At 37.8% G+C, this 23462-nt stretch overlaps 1 protein-coding gene across 1 annotated transcript in view; it reads left to right on the top strand.

Annotated features, from left to right (window-relative positions):
• Window positions 1-23462, top strand: part of LOC108775281 (uncharacterized) — a 71357-nt gene that overhangs the window by 44409 nt on the left and 3486 nt on the right. Inside the window, exons 4-15 of the mRNA XM_018541592.1 lie at window positions 4530-4602; window positions 4944-4984; window positions 6627-6785; window positions 9479-10579; window positions 10661-10779; window positions 10854-11014; window positions 11414-11685; window positions 14076-14316; window positions 17254-17394; window positions 19265-19459; window positions 20439-20501; window positions 22259-22527. Of these exons, the coding sequence (XP_018397094.1) occupies window positions 4530-4602; window positions 4944-4984; window positions 6627-6785; window positions 9479-10579; window positions 10661-10779; window positions 10854-11014; window positions 11414-11685; window positions 14076-14316; window positions 17254-17394; window positions 19265-19459; window positions 20439-20501; window positions 22259-22527 (2835 nt within the window). The remainder of the gene's footprint in view (window positions 1-4529; window positions 4603-4943; window positions 4985-6626; window positions 6786-9478; window positions 10580-10660; window positions 10780-10853; window positions 11015-11413; window positions 11686-14075; window positions 14317-17253; window positions 17395-19264; window positions 19460-20438; window positions 20502-22258; window positions 22528-23462) is intronic.

The raw sequence follows: 23462 nt of genomic DNA, 5'->3' as shown, positions 1-23462 counted from the left end.
AAGAGATGATGAGAAAGAGCGAGAGAAGATAGGAGAAAGGTAGGAATGAAGGCAGGTCTGACCGACTCGTTACAAGTCTATTCAGACATCCGGAAAGAACAGCGCGTGCCGGTATTCATTTTGTTGACCGGAACCATTATCTGCCCCTTTATCTCTCTCTCTCTCTCTCTCTCTCTCTCTCTCTCTCTCTCTCTCTCTCTCTCTCTCTCTCACCTTTTCCTTTCAATCCCGTCGGTTTAGCCACCGACGTAGTCGCTTTAAAACCTTACGGCTAATTTATTAATCCTACGAGGGCAACCGTTCGCCCTCGGTTATCCGGTAAATCTTTTTTTACCCGGTACTAATTAAAAACCAGGAAGCTTCAGCGATCCTTCCTCGAAGTAAAAATAACTCCAATTTCCTCTATCACAAATTTAGATTTGTGACGCGTAAAGCTGCTGTGTTTTCGCGTTTTTCTCTACTGTGTATAGATCCATTTTTACTCGAAAGACACAATCGAGCATTCTTTGACTTTAATCTCTGAGAAACTCTGATTTCGAAACAAAATTAATCCACGGAGTTTCTTCTCAAGGAATTACGCGGGACTTGGAACAATTCCGACGGCATGTGCCGTTCAACTTCGGAACTCGTGGAGCGTCGTGGTCTGCAAATAAAGCATGCCGCTAATGACGTCACGTATCGTAATCCAATTTATGAGGAGGTGGGTGGATGTGCCGCCCGTCTTAAGAAAAAGGCGAACACCTAAGTAGGGATCGACTTTTCTTTCTCCATCCATCCTTCCCGTCGGTTCTCGCTCTCCTGAAACGCGAAATGACGATCTGATGAAGTTTCTCGGCGTCACGGCACTCGATTGGCCAGTCTCAACGTAGTTGGCTAAGGGATCAGGCCCGAGCGGAGGATTAGTACACGACAAAGTTTATAAAAGTGCGCTCACTTCAGGAGAACCCCCGTCAACTAACCTAAAGCTGGCCTCTCCTTAAAACGTTCCGTCGGAACCCTCTAACGTGCGTGATAAATCTCTATCTATGTTCTGTCGCGGCCACAATATATGGTACATACCTGTAATGATGTCTGGCATACAAATGATCTTGCTTTATAAATCGGTAGAAAGATTTCTAAATATTTATCATATATGTATAATCATAAATTTCTAAAAATCTATATTTACCATCGTAAACTATTGTTGATATTTATTTTTTGTGTTGCATCGTGTGTAAGTATTATTATTATTATTACCTTATATGATTATTATTAGCTTTCGGTTGTAACATAAGAAAATTAAAAGTACAATACTTGATGTAAAATGTCTTATTAAAAGCTTTGTGGAAATAATGGGTTTAATGATTACGAGCAAATTGTTATTAAATGGATGTCTCTTATGGAAGCTTGAAGCTATAGCATGTGAATGGAACATAGTAGTGCCTGATATAACTTTCAGCCAGTGAAAGATGATTACACTGTCTAACGATTAGATAGGAACCTTTAGTTACATTTATCGTTCACGATTGAAATAAAGAGAACCTTGCCGAAGGGTCTCATATTAACCGATTGGTACTTCTCGGCTACCTGCAGTGCACTAGAAACCCGTAATTGTTTGGTCACGCGAGGCCGCCTCGGGAATACGAACGCGATCATACGTGACGTGCACTATACCCACCATTAAGTTAGAACTAGCGCACGACAGATGGTACAATTGGGCATGCCCGTCTGGCATCGGTCATACTTTCGTGTCGCAAGAAAGGACTCGAAAAAAGCTCTCGAAAAAATTTAGAAATTATCGAAGCGAATTAGCAGCTAATGCAGATCTCTAATGGTAAGAATTGTGTGTCTTTAAATAAACTCTGACGAAAAGCGTCATGTCGTGAATGTCTCTCTGTGACAACTCACTCACAAATATATCGAAATATTCGCAATTTACGAGCAAAAATCCACGAACCATTATCAAGAATGAGGTTTTCTCCTTACTCAGTCGAATGATACTGACGAATGATATAGAAAATAATGCATAGATAGGAGGAACGAAATATCACATGGCGAAACTTTTTCCCCGATCTCTGCAAGTTTCGTTCTGTCACGCGGGAATGAGGTATCTATCTGTTCTTTGTTTCGCGGACAGTTGTAGGCCGGCCACATACCCCGTGCTAATCCCGAAGGCTTAGTCACGGAACAGAGAAATCCCAGAGGCTATTCACAAATGCGTAACTCGTGCGACGAGATCCAAGCTGACCACACGCGAGGCCATTTCCACCCTTCTGGACCGTCCTTTCAACTTTCACTTGGGGCCTCTCGCCACAGAATTAGGGAAACTCATCCTGAAAAATACTACTAAATAGTATGCGCACACCCGACAAAGCCGTACAAAAATTTTTTTGAAAACTCTTTCCAAAATAAATCTCTAAAAACTCCTGTAGACAGAGAAATTAAGAACATATAATATATTTATTATAAAAATTGTTATTACGAAACGTAAAAAATCATACACAAGCAACATTTTTACATTTTGAATTTACAATATATTCAAAAAATGTTTTTATATTTATTTTTAAACATTTATTTACTTTGTAATCAATAATCATAAAAAATAAAACATAATTAAACATCATAAAAATGCGAAAGTTTTTAGAATTTATAGGTACGTTAATCATAAATTTTTTTATATTATACACATATATATCAAATCTTGACGAAGCGATTTGAACGTATGAATTAATTATTTTAAACATTATTGCACAAAATATATAATGAAAATGATATATTATATCAATATTTAGTTTTGCTTATTGCATTTATAAAATAATAATTATATACTTTACTTTAATAGAAATAATTTTAATTGAGGGACGAAATTTTTACAAATAAGATTTTAGACATGTGTCTCTCGCCGTACTTGCTCGCAGTTTTATTCTACGTTCTCTATGAAGGATAATACGTGATATATTGGCAAACGGAGAGTAAGCTATATTCTGGTTCGATGTGCAGAATGAAACTACGCGACGATGTCGGACACGTCGGCTGTCAACCATTCAATAGTTAATTTCCATTCAACTGCTCGCGTCGCTAGCGGTACCCTGCAAGCATACCGAAATACCATATTATTTTGCACATACTTGTTCGCACATTTTTTATCACGCGTTTTCATGCTTATGCGATATAGTGGTTAATCAATATCTCTTTGGATATTATACACAGCTCTATTAATGATAAATTATTTTTTTTTTTAATAAAAAATGTTTCTTTTTACGATATAATGTTCTTGATATTTAGAAAACACAAAAGACGTTTTATAAATACAGTGGTATAAAGTTTCTTATCTAAAACAAAAGTTCTTTATTTACTCTGTAAGCTTTTACATTACGATAATGTTCCCACTTAAAATATACGCGCATTCAGGCAATGAAAAAAAGCAAATTGCATACATCAATTGGCCTCAAGTGCAAGATTATGAAACCAAATGTAACAACAAAGCATTAATGCGTATTAAGCCGACGCCGTATTCCGGTCGACACGTTCCTGCCGCGGAACAACACTCATCGACAGTGTAAATATCCAATTTATTCAGAATTACTGTCCGCTTGTGTCGGGATCATCAATTTCGATACAGAATAATACGTTGCAGAGACAGCGTAATGCCGAGCATTCGGTATTATTGTATAATTATATATAGAGTTAATATCAAAATATAACTCTGAGATACATTTATCCTATCACTGCACATTCTAAATTTCTTAATATTTGATTAAAAATTCATTACATCTCTATCTGCGTCAATTAGCGATTATTAGTCAATTAGAGATGTAATAATAGAGTGTGTTCACATAAACATTCTCTATTTTCTATATGGATATATATATAATATGTTGTTTAGAGATTTTATTGCATCCCCTGAAGAAAAGTGAAACAGATAAAAAATACAAAATTGTTAAGAAAAGAGAAAAAAAAATTCAATTTTAAAATTAATGATTTGTTGCAATATTAAATATAAGTTAATAACTAGAGCTAATCACAAATTGTTTGTTTCAAGTTTTAAGCCTAGAAGTAATGTAATATTAACTTTGTTATAGAGTTACATTAGACTTCTAAAACTATATCCCTATTTTAATTTGTATTATTTTTATTATGTTCAATTCTTTTTTATTTTCTATTGAATTCAATTCTTGTATTACCTGATTGAAAGCTGAAATATTTAGAACACAGTCCTTACATAACACAAAATTAAAAAAATTTTGACTAGTATTTTCTTATAGAATGTGTTATAATTAATTATAGTAAGTTAATATATAAATTGTGTGACATTGATATCTTTCAAGGAGACAGTAACTAACAATAAGTAATATACCTTGCGTACTTTTATGTGTTAAAAATTTAATTAGCTTAAGCCTAGATCGGAGTGAGCTTTATATAGAGCTACCGTATAAGCTTAATCGCTATATGCACGGCTAAAAACTAGTGTACAACGTATCTCATGAATATCTGAAATGGCATTTAATAGACTAACATCGGGCTCTGCGTGGCGATTTGATTTGTTACAGAGGGCAACAAGTGCCCGACCCCAGGCTGCACGGGGCAGGGTCACGTGACCGGACTCTACTCTCACCACCGCAGGTAAGCAATTATCGGTAATTAACCTGCGCTCCGCACTCAGCCACGGCCGATTACACACCTACGCGGTTTTACGTGGAGAATCGAGCGAGGTGTTATATAGAAACAGACATCAATAAACCAATTCGCGTTAAACTCAGTAAATTCTTTGTATTGCCGAAACAATACGTAAATATGACGTATATTGCGTCGCGAATATACAAGAAAAAAAATGAAAACTCAAAGAAGTTTTTCTTAATTTTAATACGTGCTACTCATATATCTCTTAAGAGAAAAGTTGGATATACTTAAAACCTTAAATCCTATTAATCTTAAACATTTTTAAACAGTCTTTCCACTTACAGCCTTTCTGGATGTCCACAGAAGGATAAATTAACTCCAGAGAGTAAGTACTCTTCTATTAAACTAATTACTTCTTATTGTAGCTAGATAGTGCATCTTCTGTTTGCGAGAGTGTCTTTTTCTTAACGAAGTGAGAAAGTGAAGAGTGAATCATTGTTGTGGGTTATTTAAATCTCAAAGGAGTTTCGTAATTAGTCAACCTTATCAATGTATAAATAAATAATATAATTTAAATTCGAAAATTTTAAAATCTGATCATATTCTGTATGACAATAAATATCTATATTTTTCGCAAATATCATACACATTATTCAAATAATGTTTATTTTTGGGATGCAATTGGAATGTTCTATCTCTAATTTGGTCCGCTTTTTCTCCAGAACTATTTTTGCCGATCAGTCTCGTCATCCACAAAAGGCTATTGTTCGATCTCTACGGTTTCTCGCTTCATTAAACGCAACAAAAATTATATCTTCTATACACAAAGTCAAATTAGAAAGAGAAAATGGATATTTTTCAGCAATGTGCGCGGTGCACGCGTTGCGTGTGTGCGTTGCGTGTGCGTGTATGTCTGTCTGTTGTATATTCTTTGCGCTTTTCCTTTGCGGGGTAGAGAGCTTTATTTATTGCGTTCCTTTTCGTTTTTTTATTTATTGTTCTATTCGTAGTTCTCATTATATAGTAGAGAATTATATCACCACACTCTCGAACTTGGTTGATACTGGTCGTGCCTAAGAACCCTCTGGAGAACTAGAGACACGGGCGGCGCGATGGGCCCGGCGTATGTGCACACGCCGGACATTTCACACACGGAGGACACTTGTGCGATTGAGTATAATTACGCAAAGAATTATACGAATCATCCAGCTTCCATCGACGTACCTACGAGTTTCCGCAACAACAGATTTCGCCCCCTCTCTGTTAAATGATAAATTGAGCCGTCGCGCACAAAACGCGACTACGTGTAATGTAAATCTGCACACAATCACATAAGTTTTTATTTCTACTTGTGACAAGCTCGCCTTCTCGATCTCCTTCGTCAAGAACGCAGATATTTCCCAAGATATCTTGAATCCGAGCGTTATTTGCGTATTTGTTCGCTCGCTCGCTCGCGGACAAATGTCATTCTCATCGACGTAGCACACTACCTCACATATATTGCAAGTGTTGTGTTATAATTTTCTATCGATTGATTGTCTTTACTTGTGTTTCTCTCTACCCGCTCGGTATACTTAATTGTATTGTTAATTTGCGTTCCACATACGGTGTGACGCCATGTATTCCGCCTTTGGTTCATTTTCCGACTATTTTATTGTTTTTTCGTTTTCTCCAATTGGTTTATAACCAATAACGTGTACCAAACATGCGGATTTCACTTTCTTTCTCTCTTCTATTCGGGTCCGTTTCGCAAATCGAAGATGACACATTTATCGCGTTCAGGACTGTCTCTCCCTTTCTCGTGCCTTCTCGGTGCCCAACGCAAATAATTATACTCAATGCATAAAGACAGCTCGCCTTAACGACATCTTATTCCCGCGTGCGTGTGCGCCGCGTCTCTCTCTCTCTCTCTTTCTCTCTTTCTCTCTCTCTCTCTCTCTCTCTCTCTAATTGTGTGTACGCGCGTGTGTACGACGTGCCAAGAACGTGTGTCTGTAACAACGCCACGTGTCTCTGGGTTCTCGCAGTTCTGGCGATGCATGAGACCATATTGAAATGCCCAACGCCTGGTTGCAACGGCCGCGGTCATGTCAGCTCCAATCGGAACACACATAGGAGCCTATCCGGATGTCCCATTGCCGCGGCTAATAAGCAAGCCGCACGCGAAGCACGACAAAAGGCTCAAGGTAAGATGGTATGTGCAGGACTCTTTCTTGTGCGTGTCCGCAATACCCCGGTCACGAAAATCCTACTGCTGTTTCACGCGACGAGATTAACGCATAAATGTTAAGAACAAGATGAGGCTTATATTTCTTTCGCACTTTATTGCGTTTGCGCGTGTCTTGATTGCATGCTTTCACTGCAATAAAATTGTGACGATAAACCTATTTCGAAGTTTTCGTACGGATTTATACACTTGCATTCACTGGCAGAAGTGTAGAGAATTCTAACACAAATTTTATGTATCAAGGACGAATGAGAGTAAATAATCACCGCTGTTATAAATGCGTAATAATATTTTAATTTTAAGGTTACAGAACCAATCCAACTTCCGGACGTTTCGACTGACTTCCAGTCATCTTCAGCATACAGCAAAATTAATTAAAACGCAATGGTCATAATCAAAAAATCCTCCGCTCGGTCAAGAATATGAAAGTCCACCCAATTTTTCAATGGCCGTTGAAATAGTGTGATAATCATTATCTCAAATGAAAATTCAAGTCCCAACCGAGCACAAAAACTTTAGATTAAATCTTAAATAACCGATCAAATTTCGAAGTCGTGTAAGAACATACAATTCACAACATAAACGGTCAACAGAGTAATTACTCTGTTGACCGTTTATGTTGTGAATTGTATGTTCTTACACGACTTCGAAATTTGATCGGTTATTTAAGATTTAATCTAAAGTTTTTGTGCTCGGTTGGGACTTGAATTTTCATTTGAGATAATGATTATCACACTATTTCAACGGCCATTGAAAAATTGGGTGGACTTTCATATTCTTGACCGAGCGGAGGATTTTTTGATTATGACCATTGCGTTTTAATTAATTTTGCTGTATGCTGAAGATGACTGGAAGTCAGTCGAAACGTCCGGAAGTTGGATTGGTTCTGTAACCTTAAAATTAAAATATTATTACGCATTTATAACAGCGGTGATTATTTACTCTCATTCGTCCTTGATACATAAAATTTGTGTTAGAATTTCGAGAGTCCATTTAAATTGTTAGTAGAGAATTATGTATTGCATATTGATAGTAAAATATCGTTGATAGTTTTGAAACAATTTTATAATTGTTTTCATTTTTTTTAGATTTGTATTTTTTAATTTTTACGTCGATTCTAATTCGACTCAGACACTAATATACCAGGCATCGATGATCTAGTTGCACATAGGCACATGCGCGCGTGCGCGCGCGCACGCGCACACACACACACACACACACACACACAGAGTATATATGTAACAATTTCAAAAATTTTATATATGTATAATCTTTATATAATATATACGTAAACTAATCATTTTATAGATATTATATGTATAAAGATATGTATAGATATAATATAAGCAATTGATAACTTTCAGCCAATATACCAAAAAAACCTTTAAGAGCCAGTGCAAGGTATTAATGCAAAAACAACTTATTCTTTATAATCCATAAATTTAATTATAACGTTTTCGTCCCATGGTTGGAGTCTTCTTCAATATTTAATGTTTTTACGAAGACTGCCGGCTTATGCGTATAATATACAAAATTATTCTCAAAATTGTTCATCGTCAGATAATATAACGATTGACATCCATCCATCACCACACAATATATACATATATGTTTATTAAATTACCTGATTTATTAAAAATATATATATCAAAGATATAACTAAAGCACATGGATTTTAATTTACGAATTAACACTTACATAGCAATCACAGACAGCCGTGTCTTGAACTTACTCGAGTTATAAAATTAGATAACTAGACAATAAACACGTAATAAATACTGATGGACTACTGATGGAAAGAGGGGGAAGCATCACATCTTGGAAAACAAACTAAGATATGAGGAATCTAAATGTTCTGTGTCATTTTGTCGATTTAAACCATTTTTCTGCTTATGTATGTAAATTATTTCAGAAATAAGTCGTTTGTTTAAAAAATTTTCATTTATCCATAATTTTTATGTTCTCCCAATCAAATTCATGTACCATTTCTTGTTTATGCTTCATAACTGTTGTATTGGATGTTCGTCTGATTCACGCAATCCTTGCAATCAACATGATATACAATCTTCCATAGCAATCGCCGTCTACGATTGATGTAAGTGCTAACTCGAAAATGGACACGATCACACAATGTCAATCATTACATTATCTGACGACAAACGATTTTAAGAATAATTTTATACATACACAAGCTGGACAATCTTTGTCAAAGCGTTAAATACTGAAGAGGATCCCAACCATGGGTCAACGAAAATTGTTATAATTAAATTACTTCATTATAAAGAATAAATTATTTTTGCATTAATACCAAAAGCACTGGCTTTTAAAGGCTTCCTTCTGTATATTGATCTACTTTATTAGAGCCTATATATATGTATAATAGTTTTTGTTTTAGGTAATATTCACAGATTATAGAATGTTATACGCTACATATGTATATCATTTAGAACAAAAACTTATTAAGCTTTGATCTACATACTGTTTGAAACCACTTATTAACGAGCGTTATAGTTCTTGTTATAATTAATAAAAAATAAAAATTTATAAACATTTTTTACTACGATGATATTTTTTATTGTACGGAATTTCTTAATTCACGCATTTCGTTATATCTTTCGGTAAAATTTACTAAATACACAATCTTCTCTATAGTGCCGGGTATACCACCAGAATACATCAGCACAAATCTGTTACCCCCTTCAATGGACGCAAAGAGTTATTCGCAGTACGGTTCTGCAACGCAAGACACGAAACCCATACTAAGTAGCTTGACCTACGATTACTATTCGTCAAAAAACGCTGGGATTAATGTGAAACCCCCGAAAACGCCGGAGGACAACAACACGTCGCGTCCCGCGAAAGTGCCCAAGACGGAGAATATGACTCTTAGCAGTAGTTGCTGTAACACATTATCTATGAGGAATCAAAATACGGGCGAGTTATTGGTCCCTAAAACGGAGGATGCTGCGTCTTGCAGAGTGAATTCGCCTCCGCCACCACCGCCTCCTGCAGTACGACAAACGTACGATTCTTACATGAGCCAAGATTCGAATTCCTCATCCATGTCATCCATGGACGCGATGGGTTCGAGGCCATCTATAGGAGCGACAATTCATCATCCCAGCCAGCATCCGACACATCACGTGCTGCCAATGCAGCCTGTTGCCTATCCGATGCCGATGGTGGAAGATACCAGGATGAGTCATCAAATGTCTCAAAGATCTCCCTACGAGCCTAGTGCCATGATGGCCGCGGCAGCGGCTGCGGCAGCAGCCGCAACCACTACGGAAGAGCTTTATCATCATAGATCGGCCGAACACGCAAGAGCGTACATGCATCCTGGTGCTAGCAACATTGCACGACCAGTAGTGACGTATTCCAACGACATAGCTGGCAGAGGCTACGAGAACGCGGTAGTCAGTGCAGCCAATCATCGACCGTATGATCCCGGTACCACTGCGACATACGAGAGATACGATACGCAGTCTTGCACATCTATCCCGTCTCAGCAACAGCAGCAGCAGCAACAGCAGCAACAACAACAGCAACAGCAACAACAACAGCAGCAGCAGCAACAGCAGCAGCAGCAGCAGCAACTACATTCAAGGGCAAATATGTACTATCTAGGACAAACCGGCATGACGCAAGAAGAGCAAGAGCGAGTCTATCATCAAGAAGCTGCTGCAGCTGCTCAACAACATCAAATGGCGATGGCCGCTGCCACGGCAGCTGGAATGATAAAGACTGAAGATGGTAATTTTGCAAGATTGTCTTTGCAAAGGTATAAAAAACTTATTTGTATAACTAAACGTTGCGTCTCCGTAAATGTTGCAGTGAAATGCGTTACGGTCGCGCAAATGCAGCAAATGCAGAAACCCGGTGGACCGCCTACCTCGCCCGGGGGATCAGTGATGGATTTGTCTACCTCCAGTGTTACGTCCACTAGCCCGCAGGTTAGTTAGAAATAATACGATGAGTACAAAAAGTATTATGAGATCTTCATACTCAACAATGAGGCGATTTACAGGCACCACCCTACGGTTCAAACAGCCTCAGTCCACAATATGGAGGAGGACAGACGGTGGGAAGTAGTCCTCAGGCTGCAGCAAGTCCCCACTTAACGGCTAGTCCTCAAGTTCCTAGTCCTCAAGGTCAGACTCTCGATCTTAGCGTCAATAGACTCCACAGGTACCTGTTAATTTCCATATTTATAGTTATTAACAAATACTAAGTATAAAATCTGAGACACGATTAAAAACTACAGACAATAGGAACAGAGAATGAAAGATTTCGACTTATCATGTATTCTGATACATACAGTTTCTAATAAGTTGAAATCTGTTTATTCTCTGCTCCTATTGCTTGTGCTTTTTAATTGTGTCTTAGGATTAAGAGCTTAAAATCTTAGCTTGAGTAATATTTTTTTTAAGAGCTTGCTGATATTAAAAAATAAAAATTATTTTAATAGAGGATTTAGAGATTAGACAGAATATATACTACTAAATACAATAGAAACTTATAATAAAAGACCATTGTAAGTACTTAAGACGGTTAGATGAAGAAGGTACATATTTATCTCTATTGCAGCGGTGCACCTAGTCCGCAATATTCTACCGGCCATGGAGAAGCCGTCGCGGTTGCAGTGGGTCCGGGTTTTCCAGCCCCACGACCGATCGAAGAGCAAACGGAGCCCGTGGATTTTTCAACGGCGAATGAGCCGGTCAATTTCAGTGGGGGTCCAGGGATCAGGCCTGTACCCGGATTTCCGCCGCCTGGAGTGCACGTCACGGCATATAGTCGCGAGAGCACACCCGACAGCGGGGGTTCCCACTACATGGACGCCTACCGAGATCCCACCGGTGAGTTATCATTTATCGCATAACTTTGTGGACAATTTATGATTCAAAGACGTTTTTTGGCTTTATTCAATGATCACATATAATAATATGGTTATACAAAATTATAATTTATAATGTAAAGTTATAAAATTTATTAACTCGTAAAGCTTGTTTGTAAAAAATATTTTTTAATAATTTTCTGAAGTAATTAAACGGTCATGTATGTATTATGATATTTTTTGTTTCTTGAATATAGAAGCTTTTCTTTGCATAATATCTCGAAAAGATCAAGCAACATTATCTACTCATTGGAATACTTGTAACAATTATATATAAAAATTATTTAAAGATCAAGTGGTTGAGTTCAAAATAAAAATAAGAAGAAGGAGCATATACCACACGCTGGTTAAAAGTAGCGAAATTCTCGTATATTTAATACAACTAAAATTACATAATTATAAACGTTTCGATCATTAATGTGACCATCTTCAGTATATAAAGAAAACTTATAATTTAATTCCCCTAATATATTTTAAATAAAACTAAATGCTGGGGCACAACTTATCACATGAATATCTTATAATTATATATAATCAATATCAAATCTCATAGGACCGTACATGTGAGAACACAACCAATAAGAATTAGATATTAAATGCCTATAACAGTCGAAGTTAGATCTTTGTTACTTTAATAATTCAATGTGAATTATATATGTAATATGTATATACTATATTTATAGTTTTATCGAATTACGCGCCGAAATTTTTCCCGGACTTACAAACGCAGCTAAACTACATGAAATAATGTCACAATTAAATTTTGATACTCAATATGCATCTATTAAAGAGATCTTTATATAACGGAAAACTGTAAATAAATTTATAAATTTATTTATTGCAAAAATATTATCTAATACAAATATATCATAATAACGTTACTGTTTTACTATGCAACAACGTTGAATCATAATTCACTACGAAAATTTGGTGACGAGAATCGTTTGTACGATAATGTCAAATGAAGATGAGATAGAGCGAAAAAAGAAACAGACATGGAGAAGGACGCGACAAGGTGTCCTAACACTATAAATTTTAACTGCTGTGCGTGTGTGTGTACACACATACACACGCGCGGTACAGGAGATACACGCGAAACGTTAATGTATCCTTACACAGGCGTGTAACGTCAGGTGATAGCGGGGGAGACGCGGAGGAGGCGCGTGGACGAGGGATTCGGAAGAGAACAAAGAGCCCGACGCCCCCGGGGGTCGGCAAGGGTGGCGAGGGACGTAGATAGGGATGGGGGACGATACGCGGTTACAACCGTCGAATAAAAATTCACCAGAACAGTACATGACTGCCATAATAGGCACCTATGGCCGAACTCTCATTTTCCTCGGTCTCTCTGTACCTTGGCATTCCAAACCCGCGGCTGATTCTCCCCTTTCTCATCCCTTCCTTCTTCTCTCTCTCTCTCTCTCTCTCTCTCTCTCTCTCTTCCCCCCCCCCCCTCTCTCTCTCTCTCTCTCTTTTTCTCTTTCCCTTCGTCCTTCGGCCTGAATGTGCACCATGCGCACCCTTCCCGTCGAACCACCCCCCTGTGACGGTACACGGCCATTGTTAATTATCAATATTTCGCGTACACGTAGCGCCGGCAAAAGTCCGGCGCGGCCGATATTGTGCGGACTCTGACGCTGGGGAGTAGTTATTGAAATTGAAACATTCGAGCACACACAGCGCCGTGTTCCCCGGCCTCGACGCACACAGGGCACGGCCGTGTTCACGCGACGTCGCGCGAGCGCGCACAGTCGGCCTTCCGTCCGTCGGCTATTTGCATTGCGTGCTCTCTCGACAAAATGAATTCTTGCCAGTAAATAAACGTGTAGATTTTACAACAGTTAATCAAGCAGCGGGCTGCTCCTGTAGTGCGCCTGTGTTCGCGCTACTTCCGCGTCTCCCGTTCGAGTACGATTACATGGCACGTATATGTACGTATTTAGGCGGAGTGTTCTAGAAATCATGTATTTTTCTATGTATCATAAAGATCAAATTCCATCATACTAACTCGCTTGGTATTAACATCTTAGTAGAGATGTATCAATTTGTGAATTGTTTGTAACTATAGAGAATTAATGGATTTTCTAACAGAGTAAATGTTGAAAACAGAAATGGATAAAGGAAATAACAAGATCTCAATACGTTTCAAATTGTCAATACTTCATTATAAATTTATCTTAATATTTTATTATTAAAGTATCCAATATCGAAGAAATTGAAAAGCATGTTATTAAGACTTTTTATTGATTAAGTAAGATGCTTTCTGCGTGTTTCGCGCGCCGTGTCAACATATTTTTACTTTCAGGGAACTGTTACATTTTTTATTTATACAATCTCTCATATGTATGTCAGGTTATGGACCCATGAGTCCTCATCCAGGGTACGGGATGACCGGCGTTCAACCTGAATATCCCGGAAACACGTACACCCCTTACCCAACTGCAGGTTATAACTGCGGTGGAACTTACCCAGGTGGTCCAGTGACTTCCGGTTATCAGATTCCAGCGGGTTACACCCCGGCACCATGTTACAGCATGCCGCCCCCGCAGCATACGGTTGGACCTCTCGATAAACCATCCGGCAAGGACGATAGGTAGGATATCTCTTTTGTCCCTTTTGAATGGAGTATCGCGAATGTGAGCAATCCGGTTCACAGCAAACTTTAATTTGTGTACTGTAAATATGAGTTTATGTCCGTCGGTGAAATAGGAATCGTTATTTTAAACTAAACGTTTGAGAGAATAACATTTTATTTGAAGACATTTAAATACTTTTAACAGTATTTGATTAAGAGAGACAGAGAGAGAGAATACATTTATTAAATCTATCAGATTGGCCGATATATTCATTGGGTATTTAGCATTTCACACTTTTTTTAATTTGAAATTTGTTTTTTCACTGTATTCAACATACATTTTGATGAAATTTAAAATTAAATAGTCATCCATTTGTAACGGTATAGATATGCGATAAGAATCCAAATCGTTATTTTGCGTGAGGTAGTACTATTAGAGAATACGTCCACACGTCGTGCAGGCGAGCATCGTGAGTTCTCGCCTTGGTTCTTACTTGCCTTGCGGAAAGGATCGCACGAATCCTTCACGCGATAGATTCGTGGCCGAAGCTTGAAAAGGCGTGGAGACAGTGGCGGCGACGGCGGCGGCAGCGGCGGCGGCGACTAGCATCAGCGACGGAGGGCGAGAGGAAAAGGGGGCAAAACTCGCGCATACCCACCTCCATTTTGTTAATTAAAGTAATTACTCTTCGTACCGAAAGTGCCAACCTTATTCTAATTGACGTGAAGCTCGGCGGTATGGAGAAGGCACGGTTGGGCGTATAAGAAGAGAATGAGGATGAGGCTCGAGTGGAAGGCGCGCGTGCGGGGAGAAAAGGGGTTGAGAGAGTGCGGAGGCGAGGTAGGATAAGGTTAAAATGGGTAGGTGGGGTATAATCAGTTGCCACCGCACTGGATTATGGGCCGAGATCCGGCGTCGTCCTCCCCGCCGTGGGTTAGAAACCCAGAGCACACTTCCTCGGCTATCTCGAGGCGAGGTGGCCTTTCGTCCCTTTTGTAATTTTACCACGGTCCAAAATTCGATGCTTCGCGTTCCACGAATCTCACGAATGGCTCCGCGACAGACGAAAATGTGAACATCGAATTTGTATTCTATCGGAAGTTTGAAATGACAATATTGACAGTATCCAATACTTATACTCGTATTTGTGCAAAAATATAATCGTGAATGTACAATATTGAATAAAGATAAATATTATATCGACAAATCTTTACATATAAAACAGTAAATAACAAAGTTTAAAATAATTTAAATTTTAAAAAGAGAGAGATTAATGATTTTAATTTTTAATATTGTTAGTATATTTTATATTTTAAATTCTCTCATTTAAAAAATTGAAAATATTTAATAATTTTATGTTCAAAATTACAAAGAGAGGGAGAGAGAGTGTTATCTTATCTATTTTATTATATACTTGTAATGTTTATTAAATGTTTAATCAATGATAATAGTGAGCACATTTGGTAAATTATATCTTTTTATTACATAAACTTTATTTGAGAAATGTATAAAATGAAAAATATGTTCAATTATTTCTCACAATGTTAATCTTTCCACGTTTCTCCTTCTCCTCATTAATTGTATCTTTATTGAATCGCTATAACGTGGAACATGTACGGCTAACTAAAATCTCGAGGGGTCAAACCAATCTATATCAGAACTTCAACTTTATTAATACCAGCAGGCAATATAACTACCTTCGCTTCCTAACTATGTTATTAGTCTCTTCTCTTGAAAACGTTTTTATTAGTATATACGTCCCAATTTGGATGAATCACTTAAATTTGTAAAAATATCAAAAATACATAAGATTTCGATATATTGTAAAAATAAATTTTAATTCTTTCTGTGGGACATAAAGTTTTTTAAATTCTTGCTTATAAGTTTGATTATTTTATTAAAAATTTGTATGTATGCTATACAATATATGTATGTATGCATAGACAAAGAGTTTTTAATAAACACATTACAATAAAATTGTAATAATTTGAATCAACATTTATAAGACAGAGTAGTGGAGCAGCAGAGACTGTAAAAATGCGAAGGTAGATAGATAGTTCGACGGTGTGCTTGAATTGCACTCAAGTCGGCATCCGTCGGCTCTCGGTTGCTCGGCAATATCGCGGCCACTCAAGGGCCATCGAGGCTTTCTCATTGCCGACGACGGCTTGCCTACGTACGAAGCTACGATGAGATCGGAAGCAAGAGCGAGACTCTTACCCTCTGATTTGCTGTAGCCGGCGCATATGTTCCTTTGGTCCGCTTCTCTTTCGTCTCCTTTCGGCCCTTTTTTCTACTTTTCGATGTTTTTTCATATCACGCTATCACGTCGCACATTGCTCTTCCACTCGCGCTTCACAGAAAAGTTACGAAACGTAATATAACTTTGCGCGGTCCTATAACTGTACGGTAAACTATATGTATATACTCGCGTTCGTGTCTGGAAAAGCGACTTACGATTGTCGCTTATGTTGGATGTAAAGTGTATTAAATTACGTCAGACAGTTTGCTCAAGTGCGTTTTGCAAATAAAAGCCATACAATTTTAGTTGTTGCATCCTAAGGCTCGGTACGATTCATGCTCACGACGCTCTTGGGAATCATTTCATCTTTGTTATTTATCAAATGTTAAACAACACTAAATGCTCTTTACCCAAACAAGGCCGAATGAGCCGTTGTGAGCGTGAATCAAACTACAGTCTGAATAGACAGTATTACAAAAAGAAGCGAATAATTTAGGCAGAAATACCGTTTAAATCCCTACACTCAAATAGCGACAATTAAGAGTAACTCACACAGCACACTTCATCCTTCGGATGAAAGTCCAGAGAACGTCTTTTCAGGACGTTTTCTAGATGTCTATAGGACGTTCTTTGGAGAGCTGTGCAGATATTGATAATTCCATAATCAAACTATAGGGACTCTCGATTTGACGGTTAATATTATTCGATGCAGTATGAGTGTGAGGAGATACTCGTTGAATTTCACACCTCGGCCCACCCCTCGTGGTCGCGATGGCAAGGAGCTGATACAGTGCCCCACGTCGTCCTGTGATGGCATGGGTCATGTCTCAGGGAACTACGCTACCCACAGAAGGCAAGGCAGCATCGACATTTACACCAAGCCTTTGACGTGAACGCTCGATTATGTATATATCGATATGGCGATGCAGCACGCACGCAAGCACGCTACATACACATACATACTTACATACATTTAAATTTGTCCTCTTTGATACCACAATAAAGCTTCATAGATATTTTCATTTTAAAATATGGTAGATAACAATATATCCTGAAACACACATGCATATAATAAATGATATTATGTAAATTGCGAATTATATTTATATGGATGGTTCTTGCATCAATGCATATTGGTGGTCCATGGTGTAGTTGCTTCTTAAGTGTGTTGCAATACGAAACATACATCTAGAAACCCTATTTTTTCCTAGTTAAGCGGTTGAATTGTACACTTGGTCAATATTATGCTGCCATGTATATCCATATATGACGTACATACATGTGAATATTCAGTGGTACTACAGTATATACCTTGCACAAGTATATATATATATATATATATATATATACAATATATAGTTTTTATTTTTATTATACAGTCTATTCGCTCTATCTCTTTTCTCCTCTTTCCTTTTCGTTTTAGTTTCATACTCCACGTCATATTATGCGATATCAAAGGTGTGTAGATGAGCCTCGTAATTGAATGAATTTTTTTTCCTTTTTTTTTCCTCGCTATTTTTACCCGACCCCTACGAAAAGGGATGGCAAAATCAAAGTTCGGCGTTGCGGAAGAATCGGCATTGGACTCGCTTTCGATCGCATTCGTTTTCATACGCATACGTAGTGATTAATTAACCGACTAACCCGTCCGTTGAAAGCCGCTTTCGCCAGCCTCGAGTGGGCAGCTTTGTAGCGAACTGTTGTCGATGACCATGTCATAGCAGAACAATAACGATCAAGAAAATCCACGAAGCGGTCGAAGATATCGCTTCGCGATGCACCTCGGGTGCAAAGTCAAATTGGCAATTGGCGAGTTTCATTGGGGTCAGGTGTGAGTGTGCTCCCTGCTCTCCCTTTCGATGTTCTTAGAGTAAGACCGATGACGGATCAACGCGATTATGAAGCGCGATTGATCTTACGAGCGACACCTCATAAGTGATCCAACTGGAACACGGCGTTGCCATTTGCATGCTACCAAACACGATCCGTTGTCCGCCCGCATCAATCATAATCCGCACGACATTTGAGGGTGTCCCTATGGAGCGTAAGACTCGAACTACGATCATTGGCGTGCACGATTGGCGTGCTCGAGCAAAAGATGCGAGTCTTAGGTCACCCTTTCCCTCAATGTCTTCGTTCGAACTGGACGCAAGGCAAGTCGTCCGTAATGAAGCTAAATCGTAATGAAGCCAGTGCCGATGCGCACTGGATCTCGGTGAGCCAACGTCTCTTGCTCTTCGATGAATACATAATACATTTAGATCTTAGCGGCGATTAATTAATTAATAATAATACAATATTTTAACTTAGGTGACGTGTTGTATCCCCCGTCGTGCGATACGTAGATGATTTCGATCGTTTCAGCGAACGAGATGTTCGGATCGTACTCATCGAGATCTAATTTTCGAGATGTTGATCGTCCTTTAAATAGAACAACCTTAGATCATATGAGTACTCACGACATCGTGGCAACGTCGCGTAAATTGCATGCGATGTGTTGCTGAAGCGATGGTTGGACGTTTCTGAGGTGTGCGTTCGTGTGACGAAAGCCATGAAGATTACCGCGTTGCGCAATTCTATCAGACAACAACCGTATAGCGTGATGATGAATTTTTCAAAGTTTTCTTTACAATTTCTTGTATCTTCCCAGAACACGCAGCGCGCGATCTTCATAGCGTTTTCGCAACGCGTTGAAATAGAAGACAGTCTTCTTTCCTTTGCAGCCTTTCCGGGTGCCCACGAGCTGACCGCTCGCAAATCCAGGCACATTCCCAGGAGCTCAAGTGTCCTACCCCAGGATGCGACGGTTCTGGACATGTCACGGGAAATTACTCGTCACACAGAAGTTTGTCCGGTTGTCCACGGGCCAACAAGCCAAAGAGTAAACCTCGAGATGGTCAAGATTCTGAACCCCTGAGGTCAGTTAGCGCGAATACTATCAATTATGCGCTCTATATTCTCACTGTACACGCGGTTAACACGGGTTGGCAGTGTTTCCTGATCTTCATTTATTCAAGGATGTTAACTTTTAGAGGGTGGCAGTCTATACTTTTTAAATCTTATAAGTAAAATTTATTATAATTTATTATTTAATTTGTCGTTGTCTCAAAATATTTCGGTATACATTTCGCTATAGTGCTATGGTTTTTCTGTCCTTTGAACATTTAATATTGTACAGAATATCCTCAACTAATCGTGTTTACGTTTAATGAGCAATACCATTGCAATCGCGGGCTGTACTAACGAAATTATATTATCGTCTAAATTTTGCGAAAAATTAATTATGCAACATGTTAAGCATAACACATATATATATTGTTTATAGTAACATTTAAGTATAATTTAAGTATAATTGTGCATTGCTACAAATGCAACGTGCTCATTTTATTTGATAAAACAAAACTTTAAAACAAAGTGTATTTGCAAAATTCTTTTTTTTTTTAATTATTCAGTTTGTATTCAATATTGAAAAGTAATAGATATAATAAATTAATACAACGCAAAGGAGGTCCGAAAAGAGTAGGGGAGCTATCGCGAGTTTGTAGGATTTGGTTTCACGACGCGATTACATCTCGCAAGTTCCGCAATTTGAGGGTGCGGCGGTAATCGCGATCTCAATTTGCGTTTTCGTCGCGTTCGCACGTTGCACGTAGCAGCTAACGCAGGTATCTTCTCGACCGCATTGCACGTACCGCGAGGCTGCCGGATGAGACCCGAGAAAGGGGAAATCCCGTTCCCCCTCTGTAACCGCATCCTAACTCCCTTTGCCCGAGTTACACCCCGCGCAAAAGCGAAGACGCTGACTAATAACTGGCGGTTTCCGCTCGTTTCACGCTCGCTCTGTGCGGATGGATTATGTGGTGTTGGTGACGGTGGCGTTGGCATTTTGGACTACAGATGTCCAATCCCAGGTTGTGACGGGTCCGGCCATGCCACCGGCAAATTCTTGTCGCACCGCAGGTAAGGCTCGTATAAGGAACTTTCACGCAACATGGATCTTGCTTTAAGATGATATTGTTTTCTGTTTTTTCTTTTTACTTATGTAGAGTGAAAACAAACCTAGCTATATAATATAATCGTATAGAATAACTCCTTGCATAAAAATGCGCAAAATAAATCTTTCCCGAGGCTTTATTTTCAAGAAAATCGAGTTTAATCTTCAGATATTAACATAAAAAATTATTGCAGCTTTTGAAAAAATAATAAAGTTCATAGAGTTTTACCAACAGTACTGTTTTAAGAATACTCTTTTCGAAGTCGGAAGATAACGTACTCTTATTTTCCACTTATTCTACTCTTGTTTGGAAAATGAAACAAAATTTTTAAATATATTAATCAATATATAAATTTATTATTTTACGAAAAAGAGTTATGATTGGCTTGTATTAGGATTAGCGCTTGCTTTGGGCAGTATGTTACATATATGTGAGCGTGCGTGCGTGCGTGTGCGTGTGTATGTAGTTTATCATATATAGGTTTTATTAGAGATTTGGTTATACGTACCTATACATATATATATATATGTATTTGTTGAAAAATCTTACAAGTTATAAGGTATGTTCAATACATGAATCAATTTTATTTTTTCAATTTTTTCAATGTAACATTAAAATATCTGTCATTAAGTAAAATGTAAATAAATATATTTATATGTAATTTTATAAAGATTGAATAGAGGTGTGTGTTTTTTGTCAATAAAAATTATATTTTTATTGACAATTTAGGAATGCCATTTTATCGAACACCGGCATTTAAAACAGACAACAGGAAATTCCTTCTTGTTTATTGTTTTTTTTTTAAATGTATTTTTTGCTAATTACAATGTACTCTTTTCGGACGACCGAGAGTTGGTGCCTAGTAGGAAGACATTCAACATAGTTCATGAATTAATAATTTGACGAGCACAATTTTGCTTATGACTGTCGGAAATTTTCCAGCAATTTTTCTCTTAATAAAATTAATAAAATTAAATTATTTGTCACATATTTTTTAATCTCTACTAAACATGATAACGTTTATAGTGTCTCATATACTATATTTTGAAAGCCTTCATTAAGCGCACGTGTACTCTCTTAATTCTTTGGAATGGAATATCAGTCTAAAGAGTGAAAATTAAACCAGAGTCTTAAAAAAGAGTGGGTCAATTTTTAATTTTTAAGAGTGAGATTTTACTCTTTAGAGTGACAATTCACTCTAAAAGTTTAGAAAGTACTTAATATGATTTTTAAATTTGATTTTCTCGAAAACAAAGCCTCGTACAAAAAAGTTGATTGTATATACTTTTAATTAATTTTTGTATAAAGAATCATTCTCTGTCAGATTGTATCGTAGGTTTGTTTCCATCCTGTAATTATCTTATGTGACAAATTGCGACGATTAAATGCTTTCAGTAATATTAGTTTTCATACAGATTGCAAAAATTAACTCAAAGTTCTAAATACTTGTAATTTCTTAAAAATATTATTGATATTGTTCGATTTGCAGCAATTTCTGTAATTTGATAATAAGTTAGGTTAATAAATTAAAGTAACTTGGGTATAAAATATTATTTTAATTTACTGCGGTTTTACATTACTGTTTATTTATTAAATGAAGATTGAGTTGATAATCTATTTTAATGACGTCTGCGATTATAGTTTTTGAAATCGATGACTGCTTTTTTTATCCGTAATTTATATATGTCTCCTATATTATGTATCTTTATTTTCTTATTACAGTGCATCTGGATGTCCAATTGCAAACAGGAATAAGATGCGAGTGTTGGAGTCTGGTGGTACAGTCGAGCAGCACAAGGCGGCCGTGGCTGCCGCGACAGCCATGAAGTTCGAGGGTGTCAATTGCCCCACACCTGGATGCGATGGACTCGGTCACATAAACGGCTCCTTCCACAGCCACAGGTCTTTATCGGGCTGCCCGATAGCCAGTCACGCTGTGAAGAAACCGAAACCGGAGGACAATATGAGCATGTACAGCAGAGGAATCACCGGTGAGGATCGAGTTGCCTCTGATGTCGCCTCCGGCTGTCAATACTTAACGATCGAAGAATAATATTGTCAGAGTTACGCTATGCGTGAGACCAATCATTACGAAGAAGAATAACGATCGAATTTTGTCCAAAGAGTACTCCTCGCGAAAGTTTTCTTCGCGCGCAACTGACAAAATTGAAACCGCGAGATGCGTTTTTCTATCAAAACGCGCGGTAGAAAGAGAGAAAGATAGATAGAAAAAGAGATAGAGAGAGAGAGAGAGAGAGAGAGAGAGAGAGAGAGAGGAGAAATGCTACGGAGTAGATAAGACAGTTTAAGTTCACTCTCTGTTCTTTTCTATGCTTGCGCATCGCGCTCGTTCGGGATTTATCATTATTTATTTCTTTTACTTCAGAATTCATATTATGTATATGAAAAAAAAATTCATAAATTGATCGACACCTAGACGAGTGCGATGCTAAAACATACGGAATTATGTATCTTCCTTTGTAAACTTGTGCATATCAAACCTTGTACTTAATCCCTTAATGCTATGCCATACTCTGCTCTTCACGCAATGATGTGCTGTCATACCAATAAGAATAATCTCCTTCCCTATCCTTCCATTTATCTCTTGATCATCAAAGAATTCGTTTTCTTTTAGTTCTCCTTTTTAAATATTTCTTTTCCCGTTTCGATCCCTTTCTTTTTCTCAGTAATAAATGTTCCAGGTTTGCGAGCAAATATCGCAATTGATTAGATACGAAAGGATACCACAAATAGCTTATAAAAGAGAAAAAAAATGAAGAAACAGAAGCAACAGAATTGAATATGATGGCGTTAATTTACATCTCATTTTTTTTCCTCCCTTTCGATTCGGTCCCGCGCAGGAACCTCTTCCTTCGTTATGTACAAGACAGAAATGTAAAATCGAAAAAAAAAAAAAAAAAAAAAA

This window comes from Cyphomyrmex costatus, unplaced genomic scaffold (assembly GCF_001594065.2).
Source record: "Cyphomyrmex costatus isolate MS0001 unplaced genomic scaffold, Ccosl1.0 scaffold296, whole genome shotgun sequence".
In the NCBI taxonomy this organism is placed as follows: Eukaryota; Metazoa; Arthropoda; class Insecta; order Hymenoptera; family Formicidae; genus Cyphomyrmex; species Cyphomyrmex costatus.
This window is presented reverse-complemented; position numbering and strand designations above follow the sequence as displayed.